Genomic DNA, 12,638 nt, shown 5'->3' with positions numbered 1-12,638 from the left:
GTACGTGCACTTACGGATTGACTGAAAAGATAGCTTCAATGACTCAAAATAGTAGTTTTTGAAATAGTGTAAATGTTTATTATTTTTAATATAGGCACTTAAAAAAACAAGGTGACAAAACATCTGAGGAGAAAAAAATCCCTCAAGTGAGGGAAAAACAGGGAATGTCTTTGAGGGAAGGGTGGTGGATGTTTGGCTGAGGGTCACATGTCTCCAGGGACAATTCATTGAGCACCCCTTTTGCCAGTTATTCCTTTTCTCTCTGCTTCTCAGGCTGCCAATAAGGGAAGGCGATTCCATTGCCACCACTGATGCATAGGCAGAAGGACTGATAATTCCTAAACTGTGTTCCTGTTCGTTCCAATTTTACATTGGGTGTTTTTTTTCTGTGTCAGGAGCAACTTGAGAAACTGCAAGTTGCTTCTGGTGTGAGAGAATTGGCTGTCTGTAAGGATGCTGCCCAGGGGATGCCCAGATATTTTACCATCCTGTGGGAGGCTTCCCTCGTGTTCCCACATGGGGAGCTGGAACTGACATCCGCTTTCCCCGGATTCGAACTGCTGACCTGTCAGTCTTCAGTCCAAGGGTTTATCCATTGTGCCACTGGGGGCAAATACACCCAGTATACCCAATATTGGTATCAAAAGTCTGATGGTATGAGGAGCTGATAGGCAATACTCTGGGATAAACAAAATATGATTGGAGCTGTAAAATGAATTTGGAAAGAACAGGAACAAAACCTAGGATTTTTTGGTCTTTTTAATCAATGTGAATGCTTCTTGTGTCTTTTACTGAGTTTTTCTTGCCTATCCCCTCCTTTTCTTCTAACTATATCTGTTTTGACTCTTCCCCACTGGTTTGTGTGTTTATGGGGTTTCCGTGCCCCAGTCTCCTTTTCCTTAGGCCTTCCCCACCTGTGGGAATAGGCAACATGTGACCCTGAAACCATAGATTCCCCACCGCTGCTCTCAGTACCCCTGTTGCAATATATGTCCATCTTCTAAAATAGAAGTTATATATGTATCTCTCTTTAAAACTATTAGGCTGGCTCCAGGCTAAGTTCAACGTACATCAGTCCCGATGGAACTTGATGGGCCAGTTTCAGTCGCAATATGACTTCAGCTAACTTCGCCTGGATTCATTCCATTGTCCTTTTCTTCTGTGCAAATTAATGCTGATTCGATTGCTCAATTAGATTAAGGCCACCTACATTTAACAAACTAATGGGGTGACAACTCGAGTTTCTGTACCTTTTTTGCATAGGAAAAGTTAGGGTTGCCAGATTTTTTCTTAGCCCTGAAAAGCTCTGGAACAGGCATGGGCAAACTGTGGCCTTCCAGATGTTTTGGACTTCAAGTTCCACAGTTCCTAACAGCCGGTAGGCTGTTAGGAATTGTGGGAGTTGAAGTCCAAAACACTGGAGGGCCAAAGTTTGCCCATACCTCATCTCGAGGCTGCTTTGGGAAGGGAAAGCATTTCCGATTACTATTTTTCCATGCCAATAACAGTATGCTTTTGATGCAGGTACTTAAGATCAAGGGATCCTACCAAGAAAAAATAGTTGGCTACCCTTGGATTGTGTACTTTCTGTAAAATGATTCTTATGCAGTCACGCATCTGAAAGCATCCCAGAACCTCTGCTCTGCTTTATAAAATCATCAGTCTCTTTGCTGTGGAAATACTCTGAGATGTGATGGAGTAGACCTTGAAAAAAAAAAACACTGGAGGAGGGATTGTGAACCTGTTTAAAAAGCTCATTCTCCTCATTAGAAAGTCAAAAGTTTATTATGGTAATATTTGGGTTTCAAGCAGCAGCTACCAGGCAAGCTCTAAATGGGCATAAAAAGCCTCTCCTGTTGAGAAGAATATTGTGCACGTAGATGAGGTCTCTTCTCTCTTTCCATCTACAACTGGGATGGAAAACTAGAGGCTCTTCAGACATTATTGAACTGCAACTCTTGTCTCGTTTAATCCATTACCAAGATGTGTAGGTTGAAAAGCCAGCTTTCCCCAACTTTGCTGTGTTGCTGCTTTCATTCGCTTCATCCACTGCTGTCCTTTGAGTCTTTGCAACTCCCGACATGTCACTTTTTAATCAGTTCTTTCATGGAGTTTGTGATAGATTTGGTGAGCGGTGCTTTACTCATCTCATGGGTGGAATGTGTCATTAAACCTGGCCCAGGGTGTCTGGCTTTTCTTAGGCTTCTGTGGTAGATTGTCAGCTGAGCAAAGATTGCATAGAAATATATATTTTACGGGCCTGGATTGCTATCCTAAAGGACTCAAAATGAGGGTTCTTTATCTGGGAGCTACTCTGTGAAGTAAATATGTCAAAAGTTTTCCCTGACATTAAGTCTAGTCATGTCCGACTCCGGGGGTTGGTGCTCATCTCAATTTCTAAGCTGCAGAACCGGCGTTTTCCATAGACGCCTCCAAGGTCATGTGGCTGGCGTGGCTGCATGGAGACTATCCTGTGCCAAATCACAGCTGTTGTGTGGCTGTGAATCCAGGGTGCGTGAGGATTTCCCTGCTGATGGCAAAGGGCACATTGAATCTTTGCTGCTGTTCAAGATGGCACCATGTAAGGTAGCCAAGAGAATTTGCCATCCAGGACCACAAATGATTATAACAAAATGACAGGCAGTTCTTTTAAAATATACTAACAGCTGCCACTCAATCCCTATTCTGTTCCAACAATATAATCTCCAATGGGCAGTCTTTTCCTGGCATTTTAGCCTATAAGGTTTGTCAACTACCAGAATAGCCAATTGTAAGAACAATGGGAGCTATAATCTAAACATAGGGAGTCATAGGGAGGAGGGAGCAAGCTTGTTTTCTATAGCTCTAGAGACTAGTATGCAGAACAATGGCTTCGAACTACAGGAAAGGAGATTCCACCTGAACATGAGGAAGAACTTCATAACTCTGAGAGCTGTTCAATAGTGGAGGTCTCTGCCCTGGAGTGTGGTGGAGGCTCCTTTGGAGGCTTTTAAACAGAGTCTGGATGGCCATCTCTCGGGAAATGCAATTTTCCTGCTTCTTGGCAGAATGGGGTTGGACTGGATGGCCCATGAGATCTCTTCCAACTCTATGATTATATGATCTGCCAGGCCAAAGATCGAATCCTTTTATTCTCTCCCCACCCCAGCAATTTCCCAAAGTTTGAACTTCCAACACCTCTGAACCTCAGCCAGTATGACCAATAATTGTGGATTTGGAGATCCCTGGATGGCTAACAATTTAAACCCATTGGTCTTTTAGTTGCCCTCTCCAACTGAGCACCATCTTAAATCAGCAGCAGTTGAAGCCGGTGTCATTTGAGTGGTGAATACATTCAGTACAGATTTGAAAGGTGCTACCTGAGGTGCTGACACTGTGGTTAAAGCATTCAACGCATTGCATAGTTGTTTAAAAGTTTAGACAAAAATACAGAAGAGATTCACTGCCTCACGGATGTGGAAAGCCTACTGTTCCAGATAAAAAAGACTGGAACACTCAGAATCCACTAACTAATTCACTGGTAATTTGGGGGAATTGAGGTCTGATGTATCTGGAAAGCCCTAGACTGAGAAGGCTGGTCTATAGTCAGGTCAAAATTTGAGAAACTCCTCATTTTCAGCTTTTGAGTCTGTCTTAAGCAGCAAAATACTCCTCTGGCACTTATCGGAGTTGCCTAAAGATGTTCCTGAGCTGTATATAACCCATCTGTTTGAGAAGTGTTCAGGTGAAATGGCTTAAAGTTGAGTCGAGTTAATTGGTCCATCCCATCCGATATTGAATACCCAATAAAGTGCTTAGCCAGAGTGTGTTTGAGGACCGGGACATCTGTAGGGATACCAAGGTGCTTGTTTATAAAGCTATTGTCCTCCCAACCCTGCTATACGCCTGTGAGACGTGGATTGTCTACAGACGTCACATGCAACTCCCGGAACGATTCCATCAGTGCTGCCTCCAGAAAATCCTGCAGATTTCCTGGGAAGTCACAAGTGGACAAATGGCAGTGTGCTGAAAGAAGCAAAGACCATCAGCATTGAAGTGATGGTCCTCTGCCATCAACTCCGCTGGACTGGCCACGTCGTCCGGATGCCCGACCACCGTCTCCCAAAGCAGCTGCTCTACTCCGAACTCCAGAACAGAAAACGGAATGTTGGTGGGCAGGAAAAGAGATTTAAAGATGGCCTTAAAGCCAACCTTAAAAACTCTGGCATAGACGCTGAGAACTGGGAAGCCCTGGCCCTTGAGCACTCCAGCTGGAGGACAGCTGTGACCAGCAGTGCTGCAGAATTTGAAGAGGCACGAATGGAGGGCGAAAGAGAGAAACGTGCCAAGAGGAAGGCGCATCAAGCCAATCCTGACCGAGACCGCCTTCCACCTGGAAACCAATGCCCTCACTGCGGGAGAAGATGCAGATCAAGAATAGGGCTCCGCAGTCACTTACAGACCCACCAGTACACTGATCTTGGAAGATTATCCTACTCGGACAACGAGGGATCACCTAAGTAAAGTGCTTAGCAATTGTTTCAAAAGCATTTCCCAACTCTTTTGTCTAAAAGCATTTGAACTGGAGTCATGCTAGGATCTTAATAAGTTGCGCTTTTCTGCTCCTCGTTCTTTGTATTGCTATTTCTTCACCTATTGTGATTGTGATTGTGACAGTGCTGTTTAAGGCACTTTGTACCAACCTCAAAAGCAAATGCTACAGAAGGCTGGCCTGTAATCCATAAGTCTACCCATATTCATGAGCCAGCTTGGCCAGCCATGGTAGTCATTTAAAGTAGCATCAAATGTCATGGGCACATTTTCCTCCAAAATAAGACTGGCCCCAATATACAGAGACGTTTCCTTGCGTAGAGGCACTTGTACCTTGCTGGAGGGGACCGAGTCAATGGCTACATATAAGTCAAGACTTCAGAGGGTGGGATCTACCTTCACCGTCATCTTCGAGATCCTGTGTAACAAATCACTAACCACCTGCTTCCTGTAGATTTGAGTCTTGCCCCAAAATGGAAGACGTTTCTTCTGCCAAAAGGGAAGAAAGGGGCAAGGCCTTTGTGTTCCATGGCTCAGAGCCTTTCTTCCGTTATTTGAGTGCATGTCTCACTACTTCCTATCTGTAACATTTCGTTGCCAGAACTCTTTCTCTTTTTTAATGGCTCAAAATCCTGTGAGAGGAATGGAAGTGATGCCTTTGATTTCCATCCAAGATCCTCCTGAAACATCATATGCGCCTCCACGGAGTTCTTTCAGGACTGCAAGAAGTCTTTCCATGGCAAGTAAAATTCAGCCATCCTGATCATCCTTCACTAGCGGGTGATGCTAACGGCAATCTTGGCAAAATGCTTGTCGTGATTGTCCTTTGCCACAAGATGGGGTTGTAGTCCATAGCTTCCCCTATAGACTGCTTGATCCTATAGAGGCTGTAGTGGGTTTTAGAAGTTTCTCCACCATTGTGTAGTCAGCAAGATCAGCATCACCTCTTTAGCCACCTAAAATGGGAAGAAAGCAGAAGTTACAATCAAAATAGACAGGAATCGTGATCATACCAAATCTGGGTTTTTGAAGCATTTGATTTGCCAACTCCCCAAAGGTTTCACCGAATCGAAATCAAGGTGGGATAAACTATTTGGTTATAGTTTGAGCTGGAAGTAAGAGGAAAAGACTAAGGACCTCATCACCACTAGAGCAGCTTTTCTCAACCTGGGGATTGGGACCCCCGGAGTGGGTTGCAAGAAGGTTTCAAAGGGGTCGCAAAAGATTATCAGAAAACCTATATTTCTGATGGTCTTAAGAACTCCTTTCACAGAGAAGGCTGAAGATCTTTCTGCCTGTACTTCTCTTCCTTCTTGGAAACAGATGCAAATCCTCCTAACAAAAGCCCTCCTCTGCTATGATTGGCTGCCTTCTCAGCCAAGGAGAGGGCCGTTTCTTAGACTACAAGCAGGGGGGAGGAGAGCAGGCGTGCTTGGCGAATGGCAGCGTGGTGCATATGTGCATGTGAGGAGAGCGTGCAAGGTTGGAGGGAGGCTCACACTATTGAGTCCCTTCAAGACATGGGAGTTCTTTGTGGGAAGTTTGGCCCAATTCTGTTGGTGGGGTTCAGAATTCTTTTTGATCGTTGGTGAACTATAAATCCCAGCAACCACAACTCCCAAATGAAAAAATCACACATACACCCAACCCCACCAGTACTCAAATTTGGACGTATTGAGTATTTATGCCAAATTTGGCCCAACTCCCAAATGTCAAGGTCTATTTCCCCCAAACTCCACCAGTGTTCACATCTGGGCATACTGAGCATTCGTGCCAAGTTTGGTCCAGATCCATCTGGATGTAGATTTAAAACTCAAGGTCAATCCCCACCAAACCCTTTTAGTATTTTCTGTTGGTCAAGGGAGTTCTGTGTGCCAAGTTAGGTTCAATTCCAACATTGGTGGAGTTCAGAATGCTCTTTGATTGTAGGTGAACTATAAATCCTAGCAACTGCAACTCCCAAATAACAATATCAATACTCCCCCCCACCAACCCTACCAGTACTCTAATTTGGCCGTATTGGGTATTTGTCCCAAATTTGGTCCAGTGAATGAAAATACACCCTGCATATCAGATATTTACATTACGATTCACAACAGTAGCAAAATTAAGAGTTATGAAATAGCAATGAAACTAATTTTATGGTTGGAGTCAACACAATATGAGAAACTATATTAAGGGATTGCAGCATTAGGAAGGCTGAGAAACACTGCACTAGAGCATAGTTCACTTTAAATCTGGTTTCTGCCTCTTGCAGAATTCTGGGGCTTGTAGTTTAGGGAGGGGCATTTAAACTGCTCAGCCAAACAGGTCCTGTGCCTCACCAAACTACAAACCCCAACTGCAACCAGATGATAAAGCAGTGGCTATTCATAGGTTTAAATTGGCAAAAACGATGCCATAGACCCCAGGATTTGCTTTCAGGTGCCATACCTAGCTGGCACCATTTGGAGGAATCCAGAGCACTGGCTGTTCCTGCTGATGCTTGGACTCCACAAGGACTGAGAGCAACTTGGTCATCTCATCCAGTTTCTTGTCCAGGGACTCGATCCGCTTCTCCAGCTCCCGGTGGGAATTGCTAAGGCTGGAGCTGAGGTCACACATGATCATTTGCATCTGGAAAGAATAGCAAAAGGGACACAATAGTCACATATTTGGCTTTTGCAGGAGACCAAAACTTGCCAAGTTACTTTGTTTTTGTTAGTTGTGTTAAGTCAGTATTTCTCAAACTGCTACTCCAACTGTTTTGGACTTCAGCTCCCAGTTTACCAGCTGTTAGGAATTGTGGGAATTGAAGTCCAAAACATCTGGAGGAGCACAGTTTGAGAAACTCTGCTCTAAGTCAAACCCAATGAGATACCCCCAAACCACATAGTCATGCTGAATCAATGGGAGCTTGCTAAGTCAACTTCGATGTGAATCCCTTTTCTTCAGTGGTTCTAATGTACTTGAATTAGAGATAGCAATCATTGCACTTCTCTAGTTACAGTTGCACAGGAACTCCCAGCATTCCTCAGCCATTGGCTGTGCTGGCTAGGACTGATGGGAGTTGTAGTTGAGCAACCCCTGGAAGGTCATATATTTTTCAATCTTAGGACAAATCAAATAATAGTGTAAAATCTGGGAAATCTTTACCTCTGGAAATCTTTACTAAAGTAACATTTTTAAAAAGTTTTTATTAACACGAGGTCAACATAATGTCAACAAAACAAACATTGCATTGTTATTTTTTTAACAAATACTTAATATTACTGACACATAAATACCCACAAAAGGGGGAAAGAAACACTCTAACCAACATAATAGAGCATTGTTTTAGAAACAAAGTTAAGAAAACTTTCCTCCATGGATCATTCCCATTCAAATATAAGATTATACATTCATTGGCCCCAGGTAATTTTTTATAGGTAGCTAATTTATTTGTGCCACCCCTCCCCCGGTGGCACAGCAGGTTACACTGCTGAGCAGGTGAACTTGCTGACCAAAAGGTTGGCAATTCAAATCCAGGGAGTGGTGTGAGCTCCCGATGTTAGCACCTGCTTCTGCCAACCTAGCAGTTTGAAAACATGCAAATGTGAGTAGATCAAGAGGTACAACTTCTGCAGGAAAGTAATGGCACTCCATGCAGTCATGCTGGCCACATGACCTAGGAGGTGTCTACGGACAATACCGGCTCTTCGGCTTAGAAATGGAGATGAGCACCACCCCCGGAGTCAGATACGACTAGACTTGATGTTAAGTGAAATTTTTACCTTTACCTAATTTATTTGTAGCTCATTTCTATGCATTCAATATCCGGAATGGAATTAAAAAACAAAACAAAATAGAATGATTTATCTATCTATCCATGCAATGAGCTTTGGTGGTTACTTATTTAAACCTGGCCTTATATTGCTGTGTAATCGGTAGTGTTCAGTACTGAACTGTGGACTGGCTGTCATTCCTCCCCAAAAGATTCTTTCTATTTTACATATGTCTTCTGCATCCACAAACAGCTGGATTTGGCTGCAGCACCGGGAGGGGAATGTGTTTCTTTTTGTATTAGAACTTATGATTTGTACATTTCCTTATGTTTGTGATCGAGATTTGAAAAAGTCATATGGTGAAAAAAAAATTGACTTTCTTCTTTCTGCCATGCCAACCTTACTTTGGCACTTCTTATGTTAGAAAATGACCCCTAGATGGAGCTATTCCCTCTGGACACAGGCGGAAACAAGTGTTTCTAGTGGAGCAGAAAGCTAAATGCAAAGTTCCTCCTTCAAAATGTGTACTGGGCTATGCTGACCCTTGTCACATCACATACATTTACACTATATATATACCATATATACTAGTTATATATATACCATATATACTCGACTTATACTTGAGTATAAGTCGACCTGAATATAAGCCGGGGCATTTAATTTTACCTCAAAAAGCTGGGAAAATGTATTGACTCGAGTATAAACCAATTTCAAAATAAAAATAGATACCAATAAAATTATATTAATTGAGCCATCAGTAGTTTAAAAGTTTTGGAATATTTACATAAAATTAATTTAAGACAAAACTGTCCAACTCTGATTAAACAACTACAGTGTTCCCTCACTTATTGTAGGTGTTATGTTCCAGGACCACTCGTAGAATCATAGAATCAAAGAGTTGGAAGAGACCTCATGGGCCATCCAGTCCAACCCCATTCTGCCAAGAAGCAGGAATATTGCATTCAAATCACCCCTGACAGATGGACATCCAGCCTCTGTTTAAAAGCTTCCAAAGAAGGAGCCTCCACCACACTCCGGGGCAGAGAGTTCCACTGCTGAACAGCTCTCACAGTCAGGAAGTTCTTTCTCGTGTTCAGATGGAATCTCCTCTCTTGTAGTTTGAAGCCATTGTTCCGCTTGCTCCCTCCTCCCTGTGGCTTCCTCTCACATATTTATACATGGCTATCATATCTCCTCTCAGCCTTCTCTTCTTCAGGCTAAACATGCCCAGCTCCTTAAGCCGCTCCTCATAGGGCTTGTTCTCCAGACCCTTTATCATTTGAGTCGCCCTCCTCTGGACACATTCCAGCTTGTCAATATCTCTCTTGAATTGTGGTGCCCAGAATAAGTGATAAGTGAAAATCCGCAAAGTAGAAACGCTATATTTATTTTAATATTATTTTGATATTTATATATTATTTTAGTAGTTATACACTTTTTAAAGTCTTTATAAACTTAAAATAAACCCTCCCCACACACTTACACACAACACAACCCTTTCTCTTAATAACCTTTCCCACACTGTTCTGTGCAGTACATGTACTGTACCTGTTTCTTTTTAAACACTCCTGTATCTTCGGCTCCCCCCACCCACCTCCCTCTCAGTGTGGGGCTGCGAAGAAAGGAAGAGAGACTGGGTGAAGAGAGAGAGAGAGCGAAGGAAAGGAAGGAAAGACCCTTCAAGGCTGGAGGGAGGGAGGACTGAAGAGGGAAAGTGCCTTGGAGAGCGGCGGCGGTGGCAAAAACCCGTGAAACAGCGGAAATACTGCGATATATATTTTTATATTTTTTATATTATATATATTTTGACTGGGTTGTGGCGCAGCTGATTGGGAGTCAGTTGCATTAAAATCTCTACTGAGGTCATGAGTTCGAAGCCAGCCCGGGTTCGAGTGAGCTTCTGGCCATTTGTCTAGCTTGCTGTCGACCTTTGCAGCCCGAAAGACAGTTGCATCTGTCAAGTAGGAAATTTAGGTACTGTTTATGTGGCAAGACTAATTTAACTAATTTACGACAACATAAAAACTCTCCAATGTGCAAAAGAATGAGGAAGTACTCCATCGGTGTCACAAGTGGATGGGGAAGCGACAGCTCCCCCGGTGACCAGAATTCAAAAAGCAAACCTCATGAAGCTGGAAAGTTAAATAGCCTATGTGTTTCTTTCTATATATGTTGTGTGCCTATGGCATTGAATCTTTGCCGTGTATATGTGCATTCTGATCCGACCTGAGTCCCCTGCAGGGTGAGAAGGGTGGAATATAAATGCTATTAATAAATAATAAATAAATAAATAATTTAATATTTATTGAAAAACCACGAAACAGCGAGTCCGCTAAAATCAAACTGTGAAGTAGCGAGGGAACACTGAATTCTAACTTTCTTCAAGGTAAATGTGCTTACATATCCTTCCAATAACCACCATACTTTGTTTTAACTATACATTTTGTGGGAAATGATGTGTGCATATGAATAAGAAAAAGTGGAAAAGACTGGCGACAAGAGAGGAGGAGAGCTGGGTTGTTGTGCAGAGAGGTGAGGGTCCTGGTAGGAAGGCCTGGGGCTGAAAGAAGCCCTTCTTACAGCTCCATGCCTTTCTGACAGGACCCCCACCAAAGTATAAGCTGAGGGGGGCTTTTTCAGCCTTAAAAAAGGCTAAAAAACTGGGCTTATACTCAAGTATATACAGTATATGGAAATATTTGTGGCTCATGACCACTACAAAATGATGGGAAATGTTAATGTAAGGAAGGCCCTCTCTTGTTGAACCTTTATTTCCCACTGTTTGCAGATCTTGAATCAAAACAATGAGAAAAGGGGTAAACAATTAAATACTGAGGTATAGACTGAATATCCATAATCCTAAATACTTTGGACCAGAAATGTTGGGATTTTTTTTTTTGAGATTTCGGAGTACCTGTATTTTCATATGCATACATGATGGAGATGGGACTCAAATCCAAACACAAAAATAAAGCATTTTTTCATAAACATAGTGCCATTTTTTGCAATATTTAAAATAATGGGCATGGAAGAACGTTGCGCACATTGAGCCTTCAGAAAGCAAAGGTGCCATTCTCTCAATCATTGGTGTGGAGAATTTCAGGTTTAGGAATGTTTTGGAAAAGGGATGCTCAGGCAGTAATAACTTCTTAAGTAAGAGCTGGAGCCCATGGTGGCACAATGGGTCAAACCCTTCTGCTGGCTGAACTGCTGACCAAAAGGTCGGCGGTTCAAATCTGGGGAGTGGGGTAAGCTCCCATCTGTCAGCTCCAGCTTCTCATGCAGGGACATGACAGAAGACTCTTAGAGGATAGTAAAACATCTGGGCATCCCCCAGCAAACATCCTTACAGATGGCCAATTCTCTCACACCAGAAGCAACTTGCAGTTTCTCAAGTCGCTCCTGACACAACAAAAAGTAAGAACTAATGGTTTGCACTGATTTGTTATGATGAAATAAGAGGGGCTGAAGCTATTTGGGGTGCGTGTGTGTATACTAGCCATCCCCTGCCACGTGTTGCTGTGGCCCAGTCTGTGTATATGTGTTTTGTGTGTATGTGTGTGTGTATATATTTGTGTATATGTGTGGTTTTGCGCATGCGTTGTATTTTTTATTTTATTTTATTTTATTTTATTTTATTTTATGCTTTTTAAGGCTGTTCTGCTGCATTTTTCAGTGTTTTTATGAGTGATGGACACTCGTTGGCCTGATAGGTGTATTGTGTTCAAATTTGGTGTCAATTTGTCCAGTGGTTTTTGAGTTATGTCAATCCCACAAACAAACATTACACACACACACACACATATATATATATCTCAATCTAATACATGAATTTTAGACTCAACAGTAATGCTGACATTTCCAGTGAGTCCAGCTTCAGAGTGACAGAGATACAAATGAAGCTAACAAAACTGGGCACTAAAATATAAAAGCTGGCCTTACTGCCATGTTTTTTGGCAAGTGGCCTGAATGTGAAAACAAACAAGGTATTTTCTTCCTGGACAGTTGGTAAGCCTCCTTGCCACAATATACACATATAAAAAGCACGGTTCCCAGGGTTCTTTTGAAGAGAGGATGACAGCTAACCACCTTAAGTCCCGAGGTATTAAAAACCCCTCAAAATACACAGAATACAGAATACAAAACAAAGCAAAATTTCCTCCTGCTTCAAAAACCCAACGCCAACCTGTGCCCAACCTGCCAACTTAGGAATGTGAACTTCCTGAAGCAAAAGACAAGTGTCCGCCTCCCTTCATATGATAAGTACAGAAGCTACTGAACTGGCAGTTTAATCTTTCATTCTGGCAGTGCAACAAGACGGCCTCCTGGGTTGCATCTGAAGGCCATGGCCTCACTTGAGGG

The 12,638-nt window shown here is 42.7% G+C and overlaps 1 protein-coding gene across 1 annotated transcript in view; it reads right to left on the bottom strand.

The window, feature by feature from the left end:
• Positions 1 to 52: 52 nt before the first annotated feature.
• LOC132780275 (intermediate conductance calcium-activated potassium channel protein 4) overlaps positions 53 to 12,638 on the bottom strand; it is an 84,514-nt gene continuing 71,928 nt past the window's right edge. Inside the window, exons 8-9 of the mRNA XM_067461622.1 lie at positions 6,964 to 7,146; positions 53 to 5,486 (exon numbers count right to left, since the gene is read on the bottom strand). Of these exons, the coding sequence (XP_067317723.1) occupies positions 6,964 to 7,146 (183 nt within the window). The 3' untranslated portion in view covers positions 53 to 5,486. The remainder of the gene's footprint in view (positions 5,487 to 6,963; positions 7,147 to 12,638) is intronic.

Source organism: Anolis sagrei, chromosome Y (genome assembly GCF_037176765.1).
Source record: "Anolis sagrei isolate rAnoSag1 chromosome Y, rAnoSag1.mat, whole genome shotgun sequence".
In the NCBI taxonomy this organism is placed as follows: Eukaryota; Metazoa; Chordata; class Lepidosauria; order Squamata; family Dactyloidae; genus Anolis; species Anolis sagrei.
Note: the sequence above shows the minus strand (reverse complement) of the source record. Positions and strands in the feature narration are given on the sequence as shown.